This window comes from Acipenser ruthenus, chromosome 1 (genome assembly GCF_902713425.1).
Source record: "Acipenser ruthenus chromosome 1, fAciRut3.2 maternal haplotype, whole genome shotgun sequence".
In the NCBI taxonomy this organism is placed as follows: domain Eukaryota; kingdom Metazoa; phylum Chordata; class Actinopteri; order Acipenseriformes; family Acipenseridae; genus Acipenser; species Acipenser ruthenus.
The window spans coordinates 107,743,720-107,760,326 of record NC_081189.1 but is presented as its reverse complement, the minus strand read 5'-3'; the positions used below and the strand labels follow the sequence as shown (position 1 = coordinate 107,760,326).

Genomic DNA, 16,607 nt, shown 5'->3' with positions numbered 1-16,607 from the left:
TGGGTGTCATGGCAGTACCCTAAAAAACGACATATCCCAGAAGCGTCTAGGGCTGAATGGGACTCACTTGGGTGCACTTGGGGATCTTTTAAATTATTTACTGTTTAAGTGTTTATAATTAGAGTGTATAAAAGCCTGTCATTGTCTGTGTTAGTGTAGGTGAAGTAGGAGTTTTTGGTGAAGTCTGTGTGGTAAAAACTGTAAGTACTGTGTGTACATGACAAACAACTGTGTGGTGTAAAATCCGTAACCGTGTTGTGGAAACAGGTAAACCGCTTAGCAGTCCCGTATTACTAGTTAGTTGGAGAAAAGTATATCTAATGCTCCAGGTGGGAGCTAGGCTTTAAGCATGCAGAAAGTGCTGAACTTTCAATTTCTGGGTCTGGGTCTGTAAAAAAGGTGCAAACAGACCTTAAATTCCGTGAAATCTTTCACACTCTATATTTAGGTATGCTTTCAAATCACCAAAAAAAAAATCTTTGTTTACTATTTACATATATTGACCAGCATGACTTATCATATTATAATGTCTGACACTGAGATATTAACTCTAATGACCCTTTAACCCGACTGCCTTCTCCTTTTCAACATTCTGTAACCATGAGCGGCTTAAACCAGCTAGTGGGCTGCAGCTACAAACAGCATAGAACTTAGCAGAGGGGACTGGGGGGGTATACCATACTACTCATGCAAACTCAGATGAATCATATGCCAGTTCAAGCAGCTGAGCAGTTCCCACTTTCAGGGTTAAATCCCAGCATTAATCGGCCCTGTCAGTAAAGCAGGTGCTTTGACTGCCTTCACAGTTCATTTTCATGCAGAGGGGTGGCGGCATACAGAAATCACAGGGGATCAAGAATAAACAGCACTGACAGAACTTATCCCACCAGGCGTGGAGGTCAAAATGGAACTGTCTTTCCACATTTTGAAATATACCTCGCCGCTGCCTCCTTAAGCCGCGCTACTACAATGTGCTGTCTGTGAGCTCTGATTTTTTCTTTAATCGATATGCCAGAGGCTTTTTTCACTATTCTTTCATGATGAATGGGCCCGGCAGCCAGAGTAGCTATGGAATATTAAAAGACCAATACCCAGGCTCACGAGATTGGACACAGAGATTTGGAAGTGCTATATACACTTTCATTATAACCATTGATAATCCGATTTTACTGCGGAACCATTCCAATTTATTTAAAGTATAAAAAATAAAATTAGTAAACGTCTCTGCAAATTGCACAGAACAATGGGGGCCCCTATTAAAGCCAATCGCGTTCTTTAAATGGTACAAACGATGAGAATTTTGGTGGTTATTCAAACCCCTTGAAGGATTCCCAGTTTGATCCTATTTAAAAGGTTTTTTGTATTTATTTGTTTTATTTCCCTGCAATAATTCATTGTGTTATTTTGTGCATGTGTACTGTTTTCCATACTTCCATCTGGGTTTTATAAACGGAAAAGGGGAACGCTGCCATGTAACTGGTAAATTTGTAAAAAAAAAAAAAACACTAAGAGTATACCCATTATTATTATTTAAATCTCTGACATGCTTATTCTCTTACATTCCTGGCTCATTGTGAAAATTCTGAATCTTAGCCATAATGCTTACTGTGTATTTTATTTGTTTTTTTGTGTTTGTTAAGATGAACCAGATGTATTTGTTCTGCTGAATTTAGGCCTGTTTTGTTTTATACAATTGGTATTATAAATAGAAAATCAAACATATTTGCCTTGCATTTCTTATTCATATCGTTTTGGGTTCTAAATCCCAAATCTGGTTTCCCTTGCAGATTTTAAAGTTGTCCATAATTATTTTTGATTTCCATTACAAAGAGTAGGTGTTAAAACTTCATGCTGATTGTGGCAGAGCAGGGCTCTGCTCTTAGAAATACTGGCAGGGAAGGAGTTACATTCTCCTTCCTGCCCAGGTTGATTGTGTCAGGTGGGAGCAATCAGTCAATTAATTATTCAATTATGGACTTAGCCACCTGGCATAAAAGGAGGCCTCAGCCTCCCAGTTAGAGGGAGAGTTCTAGAAGGAGTAGAGTGTTTTTGTGTGTTTTGTTGTTAGTTTTTTGTAAACCAGTGAAGGCAATGCCCAGCCTGGAATCCTTATTTGTAAGTTTTGTTTTGTGTTTAAAACCTTTTTGTCTGGCCCTTGTGCTGATTTATTCTGTATTTTTGTTAATTAAGAACTTTATTTTGAACTTTAAACTGTCTCTGAGCCTTAACCTCGGTCATTCCTTGTCACACTGATATTGGACTCTCACCAAGATGAGCACCTACTAAGACATAGCGTATTTTACTGTAAACTGCATTCCCTTCCTGCCTAGTGTTGATGGCTGAAGTGTAATGCTGGCTCTAGGGATCAGCTTATTTTGCCTCCCTGGCGCATCAGAACACACAACGGTTGCAATGCTGGCTCCAGGGATCAACCAAAGTGCGGCCTACATAGTGCATCAGCATGACAACCGTCCTGACTGAGATGAGTAGGGTACTTCTCTGGGGTCTTCAAGTGGGCACCTACCATCCTTGGTATTTCATCAACTAGCCCACAGTACCTTAAGAGGGCTCAACAGTGATTCTGGTATCCCAGCATCACCCTCCTCTGCCCCCAACTAAAATGTAAAAGTAAAAAACTTGGTCTATTCTGAAATACATTACCTCTGTTGCTAAATCCCTTTAAGAAATATTGAAAAAGCACCATAACAGTTTGTTTGTTTATTAAATGAACGTGCAACATAGAGTTGAAATCTGTTGCAGTTGTTACTTTCTAGGTCATTTCATCTCAGCAGTGTCTTCTTGACAAGCATGTTACTGGCTGAAAGCATGTCAGTCAATCGGATAAGCAAGTGGTTAGAGAATGACAGGAAATAAGCTGTTGAATGGCTGGGGACAATTTGACCAAGGAAGTGCAACACTATATGAAAGCATGGCTTAACAACAGAGATTTATTTAACCTAGCATAGTACCAGATATTATGTTTTAAAATAAAAAATACATGTTTCTTTCAAAACTGCACATTTCAGAATAAAATATAATGAATGGAAGCGCACAACAAGGAAAATGTATGGAATTCTTTTTGAGGTTCAATCACTTTATTTATACTTCATATAAATACTGCTGTATAATAACCTGATGAAAGCATGAGCTGAAATGTTTCTCTACTTTAAGGCCTGGTCACACGGGTGACTTTTTTTGACGGCAGCAAGAGGAACACATTTGTTGCCTGCGTGTTGCCTTGCATTTTGTGGTGGTCACACGAGAGACAAGCATGCGGTTGACAAGCTGGCAACACACAGACAACAGGATGAAGGCGTCTGCTAAATTAACAAATGATAATAACACACAGGCAACAGCGTAATGCAAACCAATCATAATGCTGTTTTTGTCACGAGTCATAAACATGCTGCGAACATAGGCTGCTGCTGCTGCTTTAATACCAATGTCAGATGAGGAAGAGGAAGAGAGTAGAAAAAATAAAGTTTTGGGTTCGGCTCCGGGTTATGAGACGTGAAGAAATATTATTGTATTACTTGTTTTTAAACTTGCACAACAAACAAACCTTATGACATTTTTTTCTAAAATGCGGTAAACAAGTAGTAATTTTCTTTGTAAACTGTTACAAAAACACAACCATTACAACCTTTTAATTTTTTATGTCATGAGCAAAAAATAACATTTTTATTGTCTATTGTTTTCATTTATTGTTAAAAATAAAATAAAATACAAATTGAAGATGGCCTCCACGGGAACCTTTTATTATCTTATATGTAATTATTTCTGAAACCAATATAAAAATGCAAAATAATCTATTAGCTTCACTGAAAAATAGAACACTGTTCTACAGTGGGAGACACGTCGCAGGGGTGTTGACCAGGGTGGTCACACGAGGTGACAATCTGTTAACAGCTGTCGTCCCCTTGTTGCCATCCACAAAAGTTGCCCATGTGACCAGGCCTTTATGCTACAACGTGTGCCTTTCTGTCTGACTGTTTGTCTGTACATCACATTAACCCTTATATCCTGAAAAACACTTTTGCAATTATGAAGAAAATGTCTTGGACATTATTTAGTTATTGAAAGTATCAGAACACTGAGGTATATGTAAGCATATGTTTGTTTGTCTGTATGTAAAACCTAACATTTTTCATGTGCAGATAGTGGACTATTTTTTCAGCTGTGGTGGGGGTGGATGCCACTGCAATGGCTGGTGTAAAGTGCCGGAGAACAGATAAATAATGCATGTATAAAACAGATTGATAAAACTACTTTTTGAGGTATTGTTTGCAACTTTTGTACTCTGAGGTTGTCTCACAGAAGGAACTGCATAAGTCCATTGGGTATTGCATTGTATAAATTATGGAAAATGGGTAATATTTTTAAAGAACAATGGGATTACCTCACATCAATATTTCTGATACAGCAGCCCAATCATTCTGAAATAATGCACAATTGATTATGATATGAAATAACATTTTAGTAGATGTCATTCTTTCGCTTCTGATAAATTAACTTTTTGAAGAGGTCGATTCTACCACACAGCAGTACTCAGATATGAGTTTTGTACAGTATCTGTAAACCAGCTACCATACCATACCATGTATTAGTTAAAAGGGCCACACCTACAGTACAGTAAGTTAGCACCTCGAATTAACCTCAGGTAAATGAATGAACAAATGATCCAGAGCCGAGGTTTTGTTTAGCCCAATATCTGCCTATATATGTGATGGGAGCACTATCAAAACATGCATCTGTGATGTTAATCACTTAATTACCAACACTCCAGAAATTGTTGATTGGAACAATTGATTTGATCAACCCAACCACAGGGGTGAGCCACAGCTGGGTTATTTAAATTTTTTGGAGAGCTTTACAGTACCAGGGAATCCCCCTGAACCACTTTTGAGGGTTAATATTGGATAAGCAGTGTTAGTTGAAGGTATCAAAAGTGATTTTTCAGTGCTGTAATATTCCCCAAAGAAATCCAGATGTAGTTTATCCGGGCGTGTTACATGTTGATCAAATCAACTCCTTAATTATCAAATGTGTTAGCTTGTGACTGCTTTCATCTGCATAAATATTATACTTTTAACATACAGAAGTAAGACAGGATATCCGTCCATTAAAGAAAAAGCAATCGAGGCTGTGTGGTCTAGTGGTTAACCCTTTGCGGTCCATTTATTAAATGCGTGTCAGGCACGCCAGGTCTAATTTATTTTCACACGCGCAGTTAATTTTAGACGCGCTGTTTAAAGGTATTTTTTTTCACAGTCAAACGGGTTTAAAAGGCCCTGCATAACAACAAAGCACTCACTAGGCATCTCCAGCCCCGCCCCACCCTTTCGTTCGCTATAGCTTTCACCTATGTAAGAAATAAATAATAATAATAATAATAATAATAATAATAATAGTCGTACATACCGATCAATCATCTCCTGATCACTCGTTTTATCACCAAACTCCTCAATAATGCGATCCAAGTCATTATTTTATTGCTATAACATCTCAAAAAAGCTCTGCAAATGTCCGTGTTCTCTGTGCGCTGACGCACTATCAGCCAGCTTGTTTACTTATGACCGCCCCGTTATCTGATACCAGGGCCATGTATGACTATTCATGAAATATGCCTTTTTTTTTTTTCGACTTGTCTCGGCTCCTGTCGTTCCCACTCGGCCATTGAATGGTTTTCTCGTCTTTTTCCGGAGAAAAAACGTCTAAAACCCGTTTTTTTCTATAATGATGTCGGACAGGGTCCGACAATAGACCTGATAGGAATAATTGCAATGTCGGACCAGGTCCGATAATGGACCGCAAAGAGAAAAGGTCTTGTAACCAAGAGGTCCCCGGTTCAAATCCCACCTCAGCCACTGACTCATTGTGTGACCCTGAGCAAGTCACTTAACCTCCTTGTGCTCTGTCTTTCGGGTGAGACGTAGTTGTAAGTGACTCTGCAGCTGATGCATAGTTCACACACCCTAGTCTCTATAAGTCGCCTTGGATGAAGGCGTCTGCTAACTAAAAAAAAAAAGGTTTTACATTTTCTAGTTTTTAGTTTTACCCAAAGAAGTCAAGTAAATATGCTTGCTGTATTGTGAGGTCAGGAATTACGAATCAGGTCAAGTTATGAAGGTTACCAAAAAGGTTGTGGAATTCCTACTATTTACACAGCACAGATGTACTATGACAGGGGTCAGCAACCCTCCAAAGAAGAGGAGTCATTTGTATTGCACTAAGATAACATAGGGCTTGGAGATATCTGATTGCCTTTTATGGATTTGGGGACCGAACTATGTTGAATATAATTACAAAACAAATGTTTCCAGAAAATAAACATTACCTCCATCCCTTACCCAAGGTGAGTTGCGTATTTGGATCCACCCCAAAAATTGTTGGAGTAATAAGCAAACATGTATTCTAAACATATAGAATACACACAAATCCATTTTTTAGCATTCAAAAGACACAATGGAGAACTGACATAACAAACAAGAAAGACTACTAGACCTGAGCATATTTTTGATATCTATTTTTACAAATGAGTTTCTTCATCATGATATATTATTAAACATTAAAATTGTATTTAAAGCTTAACAAGGCAAAACCCAAAGATACTTAATAATTTTACAGCTTTTTAATTACATCCTGCTGTAAAATGAATGTTAAGCAAGACTGGCACTGTGCTGTCAGAAAAAAAAAAAGATTCTATGTTTCAATGGGGTTCTGCATATGCCTTATTTCTTTTAAATTTGATGGTGCCAGTTCAAGCAGAATGCTTCAGTCACTCTGCGGCTGCTTTGAACCACATTATTTCTCAGTTCTATGCTGCTATTCAATCAAACTTTTGGACATCGGAGGACACACTTTTAAGAAGTACCCTGAGATAACATACTCAGTTCCCTAGCAGGATTCATGAATGTCTGATATGTTACAATAAAGAGGGAAGTCTGCTTGTATACACATTATAATAGTAATACATTACTTAACCTGATTTTACGGTGGCCCATTAAGGACAGGGTAATAAATAAATACATTTTAAAAAGATTAATTATCTTAGAACTGTTTTAGATATGAATCAAAGTTGATTTTAAGACATTTTTACTTTTGCATATTCTTCTAAATATAATGAAGTAACCATTTTGAGAATGTTTCTTTGAATGACACATAATTTGAAATTCAACATCTGTCCGATTTACTAATACTAAAGTAAAATTCTCCTAATGAGATTATATTTGATTCTGTTGAAATTCTCTCACGCATGGAGCTAATAACAGGCTTCATTAAACATGGATATCCTTTGCAATTAGGAGTTCTTTGAAGAGTCAAATTACAGTTTTAGTCTTAATGTTTTCTAACGTATGTTCTGGCAGATGGAATCTTGTTGGTCATTGCTTTCCTGTTTCCTACAGTAAATTGTACTGTCACTAATAACCTCCTTCTACTGTCTGAAAATATCATTCCAAGTTTCCAGATGCCTAAAAATGTCAAACATCTTTGAATATTGTTTGATTTGTTCTTATTAATGTTCAGCATATTCTTCTAAATATTTTCTTTGCAACTGCTGTTTTTTTTTCTTACTTATTAATTGCTTTCATGATTAACATTACTAACCAATACGTCATCTCCAAGCGCATAAAGGCTCCGTGGGGATTTCATTCATGTCATTTATTTTGTTTGGCCTCTCTATCACGTGCGGTGGAGTCGAACAGAGAGAATGCTGTCTTGAGAGCCTGGAGGAAGGGCTACGCTCAGCCATTGATTCCCTAAGGTTTCCTCCTACTAGTTAGTAGGGTTTTTTTCCTTACCTGATTGCTGAGTGGTTTATATTCAGTTCTATGGGGTGTGTGGCAGGCTGGAGAGGCTGGGCTCCCTCAGTGCAGTCATGCTCTAGGGGGCGGGCTCATGTCTCAGCAACTATGTCAAAGTCTCCAGCCAAATTCATCATCGTCATTAATTTGTCTGTTCAATTGCAAATCAATTGATTCACATTGCGGATTCTCCGTCCTGAATACCGTGAAGAAAACCAAGAAAAAACAAGCAGATCACGTATTGTCTGAAATGGCGACATAGTACAACAGACTGGTGTTCCTGATATGATTACTGAGTAAGGACCATCTGAAAGAGCAAACTGAGTTTCTGTCTACACTGAGGTAGCTATACTTTAAGGGTCCCATGCTACTAAAGAAGACCACTGAAGTTAACCCCAATGTCCAGGCTAAGTCTTCAGTTTGCTTAAATACTATAGGTGCTAGACATGGTTAAACAAGGTGTTGCATTTCAGTGAACCTATCCAACATATATCCAAATACATAAAAGTTGTGTATATAACAAAAGTGTTTACAGGTCTAGGAGGAAAGAGTAGATAGAGGGATATGGGGATAAAGTAGGAATTCATTTAAAAAGGGGAACAGATAGTTGGGTCAAATTACCTTTTTCCTCTTTCTTTAAAACTTCCTGTGCTCTAAAGTTTTTTGGTAAATAAGCTAGGATTTCCTCTAAAACTTGTTAACAGACTGTGTTGATTAAAGGGTGAAAGAAAACAAAAAACCAAACATCCTAATCTGGAATAATTTGGGGAAGATTTACAATTGAAATCGAAGTTTAAACAAGATTTTCAAATAGATTACATTACTTAAAGGTATTCTCAAATATTTATAAGTCACTCAAATATTAAAGACATTTTAAAATGTATTTGAAGTATTTCTAAATTACTTTTTTGGCTAGTTCCCTGGCCAAAGTCTTGCATATTGGAAACGTTTGCTTGAACTCAGTAACTGAATCTTTCCAATTGTCCTTGTGACTGGTATCCAAAAATATAAATGGAGTCTGATTTTAATAACATATAGCTTTTTATAAATTCATAAGTTTAATGAGTACATTAAGTTTGCTGTGGTAAAGCAGTGCAGTGTATAAGGGGAACATTTGACTCTACAGTACTTTGTAGTGAATGTGTGTTAATGTCCGAGGCTATGGTTTGATCCTCAATCGTTACCTCTGTTGTGTTAATGATGTTGACGTATCTTTCTTTCAGTTCCTTACAGTAATAGTGAATGTGGGTCCCTGGTCAAGCGTATCTAGGGCAAATTGTTTTATTATAAAAAGAACAATCAATTCAAGACATCATTTTCTACAGCTTTCAAGTTTTAGGGGTTGCCCTGAACTACTGTTTAAAAGTTACAAGCTCCCTTTTAAAATTGTCAAGAACCCTTATTCTGTATTCTAAATCTTTTAAGAAGGAAAATGGATAACAACAAGGGTCATATAAGTCAGATACTAATAGGTTTAAAGAAGTCTCAAAGGAAACAATGTATTTAAAGAAAAATGCAGGGGCAGATCCTGTGGGTCAAAAGTGATCTGCAAGGAGGGGATGTTGAAAGCCTGACAAAGAGTGGATAAGAAAAGCTATAGAAAGACAACCAGAGACTGAAGGACATTCAGAAGTTTGCTACTTCAGTTAGTGTTAGTTGTCTGTCAGTCTTCTTTTATTGAAGATTTATTGTTCCGTGTACAGCATATAAAAATAGCTGACTTGGTTTTCAATAAGTACTGTGAAGCGTTTGTACTGAGCATGTGAAATGTATACATTTGTAGTTCTCTAAGCATGTGAAATGTATACATTTGTAGTTCTCTAAGAAGGATTTCACATTTTAGATGCAAATAAGGTATTTCGTATTGTGTGCATACTTTTTTCCATGCAAGATATAGCAATTACTTGAAGGGCAATCCTCGTAACACTGAAAACAAACTCTATTTCAAGTTCCATCAGTTTCAGGAAAGTATGCATGGATTCCATCAGGCATGAGGATGACATTTCCCGGATCTATGGCAATTATCAAAACAATACTGCATTAATCCTAATTTAAATTACCACAGCCAACCTTTATTAACCTTTATTAACCTTTTTACTTTTTTTCAATTTTCATTGGAGGCGTACAGTTATTTTGGTAGCTTTTAATCTAATTGTTCTGCCTTATTCGGTCTCTACAGTATATATTTAAATTGCATTCATATATACATGTAGTTTATGGATAGTATTTTATTATATAACATGAGTTATATTTTTTTTCTCTTTTGCAAGTTTTTTTTTTTTTAGTTAATCTTGTAACTAAAAATCGGGCACATTTTTACTTAACAGGAAGTTCATATAGTACAGGTTAAAATCCACATATAGGTATGTACCACAAGACATCCAACAAACAGGAACAAAACTCGTTTGAAAAGAAAATCCACCTCTCAAAAACTATGAAGCTTTTTAAATAACACCCTGTGAACAGGATGTGAGTGGTGATAATAAAGGCAATGTCCAGACCAGAGTTCTCCCAAAACGTCTGTGTTTTAATTTCAATAATTATAATAAATAATAATAATAAACCCCCCCCCTTTTGCCAGCGATGGTATCGGGGGGAACACGGCAGGTTTACAGTCCTTATTAACAAAAGAATGACACTCCTGAACCACAATCCTCCGTGCACGAAACTGTGCTCTTTCTTCCGGGGTCGTGGTGAGTGCTGGTGCTGTGCTGTGTTGTGCTGTGAGGGACGTGCTCCGGGTCTAATGCTGGCTCCGCGGCTGCAGCTCCCGACTCTCACTCCTCCTCTGTCAGAGACAAAACAAAACAATAACAGAGACACAGGCTCCGGCTGGATACCGTCATCAGCGCAAGGGGGCCGTACTAACGTAACTGCTTCCCCTTTGTACCCAGAACCTCCTCCTTGCAAACAACCCGTTGCCATGGTTTCTCCAATAGGGGCCCGCCCCGCAGCTGATTGCAATGGAATCCTTCCAGGTACATGCAACTACGCGCTCCCCCTAATATGGTCACCTTCCGGTTTCCGCCTACCGTCAAGGCAGTCCATCTAGGAGGAAGCATACGATCCACCTTACCAAGCGCCTTCTTTGGTTGGGAGGGAGATTTACAGTTTGAATTCTTTCTCTCTCTGTCACACATCTCAACCCTCAGAGTGATGCCGAAGGCACACTCGGCCAATTCTAAGTTCCCCAATGGGCCCCCCTCCCTTGAAAAAAAATCTGCATTTTGATGCTCCTTACCCGCACGATGTTTCACTGTATAGTGGAAGGGTTGCAGCGCCAGATACCACCGAGTTATCCGAGCGTTATTGTCCTTCATCGTATGCAACCACCTTAAAGGAGCATGATCAGTGACAAGAGTGAAAGAACGCCCCAGCAAGTAATAGCGAAGGGCATGAGTGGCCCATTTGATGGCCAAACACTCCTTCTCAATGACGGAGTAGTTAATCTCCCGTGGAGCCAATTTTTTGCTCATGTAAATAATCGGGTGTTCTACCCCGTCAACTTGCTGGGACAGGACCGCCCCCAGACCAATCTGGGAGGCATCGGTCTGGAGGATGAACTCCTTACTGAAATCTGGTGAAATAAGTGCTGGGGCCTGGCATAGTCTCCTCTTAATCGTGTCAAAGGCCCCCTGACACTCCCCTGTCCACTTAACTATTTTTGGAGCCGTCTTTTTGGTGAGCTCTACCAAGGGGTTAACTATGGTGGCATACTCGGGGATAAAGCGGCGATAATAGCCTGCTAACCCCAATAGTGATCTCACCTGCGGTTTGGTTCTCGGGATCGCCGTCTCCACTAGAGCCTGGACTTTAGAAGCGATCGGCTTTACCCGCCCATTACCCATAAGGAAGCCAAGATACTGGGTTTCTTGTTTGCCGAATGCACACTTGCCCAGGTTAGCCGTCAGCCCCGCCTCCCTCAGAGACTGTAGGACGGCCGAAAGTCTAATAATATGCTCTCTCCAGGTAGAGCTGAAAATCACCACGTCATCAATGTATGCAGCGGCATACTGCTGATGGGGCGCTAGGACCTGGTCCATCAGTCTCTGAAAGGTGGCCGGGGCTCCATGCAACCCAAAGGGCATGGTCTGGAAATGGAACAAGCCACCCGGGGTAGAGAAAGCAGTTTTCTCTTGCGAACTCTGGGTCAGTGGAATTTGCCAGTATCCCTTCGTCAGATCCAAAGTCGAAATCAACCGCGCTCCTCCCAGTCGGTCGAGGAGCTCGTCTACCCGAGGCATGGGATATGCATCAAACTTGGAGATGGCATTAACCTTTCTGAAATCCACGCAGAACCGAGTGGAGCCGTCCTTCTTAGGCACCATCACTATCGGGCTGCTCCACTCGCTCCGGGAAGGCTCAATGACTCCAAGCTCGAGCATATCCCTCACCTCCCGGCCAACGGCACCCCTGCGACTCTCCGGGATTCGATACGGTCTCTCTCGAACCCTGACACCTGCGGGAGTAATAATAGCATGTTCAATCATATTAGTTCTGCCAGGCAAGTCAGAAAAAACATCACCAAATTGTTTCACTAACCCACGGAGTTCACACTTCTGATCAGGAAGTAATTGTTCCCCCATCGGAATGTTAACTGTAGCTGGTGTACTGACAGAGGGACCAAAATCCTCTTCTATACTGTCATTGGCTATAAACAGGGCCTCCCTTTCATTGTAGGGTTTTAATAAATTAATATGGTAAATTTCAGTTTTGTTCCGGCGATCGGGTTGTCTGATTTCGTAGTTTACATTACCAATTGCCCGCATCACCTCATATGGTCCCTGCCACTTAGCGTACAGTTTAGACTCCGAAGTGGGAAGTAGCAGCAGTACCTTATCTCCTGGCCGAAAAGTCCGAATCCGTGCTTGTTTATTGTACTGCTGCTCTTGCCGATGCTGAGCCTGTTTTAAGTTCTCGTGTGCCAACTGACCAACCAATTGCAGGCGATCTCTCAACATAATTACATATTTCACTATGTTTTTAGCATCTTTATTTTGCTCCTCCCATCCTTCCTTTACAAGATCAAGGACCCCTCGTGGCTGTCTCCCGTACAGCAGCTCAAAGGGAGAGAACCCGGTCGAGCTCTGAGGCACCTCTCTCACTGCAAACATCAGGTAGGGAAGGAGTTTAGCCCAATGTTTTTGCTCCTGGTTGACAAACCGCCTCAGCATCTGCTTCAATGTCTGATTAAAACGTTCCACCAAACCATCCGATTGCGGGTGATAAACGGAGGTCCGAATGGATCGAATTTGTAATAATTTATACAGTTCCTTTAAACACCGTGACATAAAATTAGTTCCGTGATCAGTCAGAATTTCTTTGGGGATCCCTACTCTCGCTATGATCTGCACTAACTCTTTTGCAATCGCTAATGCACTAGTGGACCTCAATGGTACTGCCTCTGGATATCTGGTCGCGTAGTCCACCACTACTAAAATATGCGTATATCCACAGTCAGACTGGCTCAATGGGCCCACTATGTCCATTGCAATGCGTTCAAAGGGGATATTGATCAGGGGCAGTGGAACCAATGGGGCCGGGCGAACCCGCCCCGGCGCTACCTGTTGGCACTCTCTACAGGTCGCCACATACCGCTTCACCTCACTGTACACTCCCGCCCAGTAAAATCGAGCCAATATTCGTTCCTGAGTCTTTTCGCTACCTAAGTGGCCCGAACAAGGGACATCATGAGCCAACCGCATGATCTCATGTCGAAAAGACTGAGGAACGAGTAACTGTGTTACAGTCTGCCCTGTGCTCGGGGCTCGGGATACTCTATACAGCAAATGCCCAAGCACAATGTGGTGAGGGTATGTGAGCGGCCGATTGCCATCTACTTCCTTCCCCTCGATAGACCGAACCTGCCCCCAGAGGTTAGCCAGCGTAGGATCATTTTTTTGCTCGTACGCTAGATCAACATCTCGGTCCCAGACTTTCGGTATATCGAGCGGGGATATGGTAGCCTCAGCACTAGGGGTCTCAGTAACTCGGCCCGGTCGGTCACACTGGATCCCAGTTCCCTTTCCCTGGCGTTTATCAGACGTGGAGGAGTCTCCTACCAAACCCCAACCTCGTGTCATTGATGCGCCCTCCCATTTTTCCACCCTTCTCTCTCGTTTAGTTTTTTTTGGGCGGAACCGAGAGGGGAACAGATCAGCATGCAGCGGAAAAATATCTCCAATAGTTTCCCCCGCTGCTCCTATGGCCTTACCGGAGACTGGCTTTACCTTTTGGTTTATAATTGTTTCGAAACATGGCCAGTCTCGACCTAAAATAACAGGGTATGGCAACCTTTTTGCCACCGCCACAATTACACGGCGGGTGTGACTACCAATGGTCACATCTAATTTAGTGAGGGGGTAGTCCTTGTTATCTCCATGGATACAGGAGATGACCACTAACCCACGTGACCACCAAGGTACCCCTTCTAAGAGAGTTTCCGAAATCAAGGTCTGACCACACCCAGAGTCCACTAATGCGTGGGTGCTCACATTACCAACCCGCACATCAACAATACAAGGTCCCTCCCAATCATTACCCCTGGACTTACCTGTCGCCGGTACCAAATAATGCGAAGCCGCACCACACTCCATTGCTGAGGGGCAATTCCGGGCAAGGTGGCCGACCCCATGGCACCGGTAACATTCCAGAGGGAGAGGCGCCCACGGAGCCTGATTGTCCCGCTGCCGACCTGACAGCGGGGAGGGGGCCCCTGTTCTACCCCAGCTGGGGGTTGACCTCGGCCTCCAGTGTTGTGGAGCGAGGCCACCCGTTGGGGAACGTGAGGGTGCTGGTCCAGACGTGAAGGGTGTGTGTGGGTGAAGGGGCCCCGGCCTTGGGCCCGCCATCCTGGGTCTGATGAAGGTCGGCGTGGAATGTATCGGGGTGGGCAGCGGTGTGGGCATAGAGTCCTCGTACCCCTCAGCCAACCTGACCACGGCGTCCAGCGTGGTGGGCCGGTGCCGGCTGACCCAATTACTGGCTTCTGGCCCCAGCAACTGTATAAATTGTTCAATGGTGACAATCTCAGCCACCTCCTCTGCTGTGCGTTCACCAGGGCAGAGCCACCGGGTCACCTGGTCCACCAACTGCTGGGCCATTACTCGGGGTCGGACTCCTTCTGGGCGTTGGTACTCCCGGAACCGGCGGCGGTGCGTCTCCTCCGTGATGTCCAGTCGCTGAAGGATGGCTTTCTTTACAAGATCATAATCCATGGCTTGTTCATGGGTTAAACCGTGGTAGGCTGCCTGGGCTTCCCCGATCAGATTGGGTCCCAGCTGGGTAGCCCACCACTCCCGAGGCCATAGGGCTGCTGTCGCCTGCCTTTCAAAGGATGTTAAATAGGCCTCGGGATCATCCTCCAGCGACATCTTCACCACTTTAGGTTTCGGAGGCGCTACTGCTGGTTCGGCCACCGGTTCCCTCCTCTGGTTGGCCGCGAGGAACATGGCATTCATCCTCTCCATCACCGCTGCCAAGGTCTCTTCATGCCTACGTGCCTGAGCCTCCATCATGGTGTTCAGTGCTGCAGGGTCCATTGTAAAATCCCGTTTCTGACACCACTTGTGAACACCACTTGTGAACAGGATGTGAGTGGTGATAATAAAGGCAATGTCCAGACCAGAGTTCTCCCAAAACGTCTGTGTTTTAATTTCAATAATTATAATAAATAATAATAATAACCCCCCCCCCTTTTGCCAGCGATGGTATCGGGGGGAACACGGCAGGTTTACAGTCCTTATTAACAAAAGAATGACACTCCTGAACCACAATCCTCCGTGCACGAAACTGTGCTCTTTCTTCCGGGGTCGTGGTGAGTGCTGGTGCTGTGCTGTGTTGTGCTGTGAGGGACGTGCTCCGGGTCTAATGCTGGCTCCGCGGCTGCAGCTCCCGACTCTCACTCCTCCTCTGTCAGAGACAAAACAAAACAATAACAGAGACACAGGCTCCGGCTGGATACCGTCATCAGCGCAAGGGGGCCGTACTAACGTAACTGCTTCCCCTTTGTACCCAGAACCTCCTCCTTGCAAACAACCCGTTGCCATGGTTTCTCCAATAGGGGCCCGCCCCGCAGATGATTGCAATGGAATCCTTCCAGGTACATGCAACTACGCGCTCCCCCTAATATGGTCACCTTCCGGTTTCCGCCTACCGTCAAGGCAGTCCATCTAGGAGGAAGCATACGATCCACCTTACCAAGCGCCTTCTTTGGTCGGGAGGGAGATTTACAGTTTGAATTCTTTCTCTCTCTGTCACACACCCCTACAGATGAGTGTGATCATCTTTTCTCACAACCGCACCCCTTCAGTCGGGTATTTGATCCTTATTAAAGGTATACAAATATTTTACATATATAACTGAACAACTGGTGCAGATATACTATAATGTTTTATTAAGATAATGAAATAAAACAGGTGAAATGTTATGCATTTAACCTACAGGGAGGCAAGCTCCACTGCAATACCCTGAATAGCCATTACTACAGTAAGCACTTTTACAGGCATTGTTCCTGCTGCAGCCCGGTCTAGTTTATTTATGGAAAGTGGCATAAATATGTACATTATATATATTGTAGTTTGTGGGAAATGAAGGCAGCCTCACACAGGTATTTCAGGTTCTCGAATACAGTGGTTTATTAAGCTGGGACTCCTCTACACTGGACAGGGTAAGCGTGCTGCTTTACCAGCCGGGGACGCAAATACAGCTGAGCAGCGGAGTGCTACTCAGACTGTGACAACATAATCAAATAAAAGAAAACAAAAGAAAAGAATGTCCAAAGCACACTGTTATGGCTGTGTG

The 16,607-nt window shown here is 42.3% G+C and overlaps 1 protein-coding gene across 1 annotated transcript in view; it reads right to left on the bottom strand.

Moving 5' to 3' along the window:
• The window catches only part of LOC131737052 (uncharacterized), a 77,898-nt gene extending 62,552 nt beyond the window's left edge, over positions 1–15,346 (bottom strand). Inside the window, exons 1-2 of the mRNA XM_059023476.1 lie at positions 14,359–15,346; positions 10,952–14,007 (exon numbers count right to left, since the gene is read on the bottom strand). Coding sequence (XP_058879459.1) covers positions 10,952–14,007; positions 14,359–15,346 — 4,044 coding nt within the window. The remainder of the gene's footprint in view (positions 1–10,951; positions 14,008–14,358) is intronic.
• Positions 15,347–16,607: the final 1,261 nt, after the last annotated feature.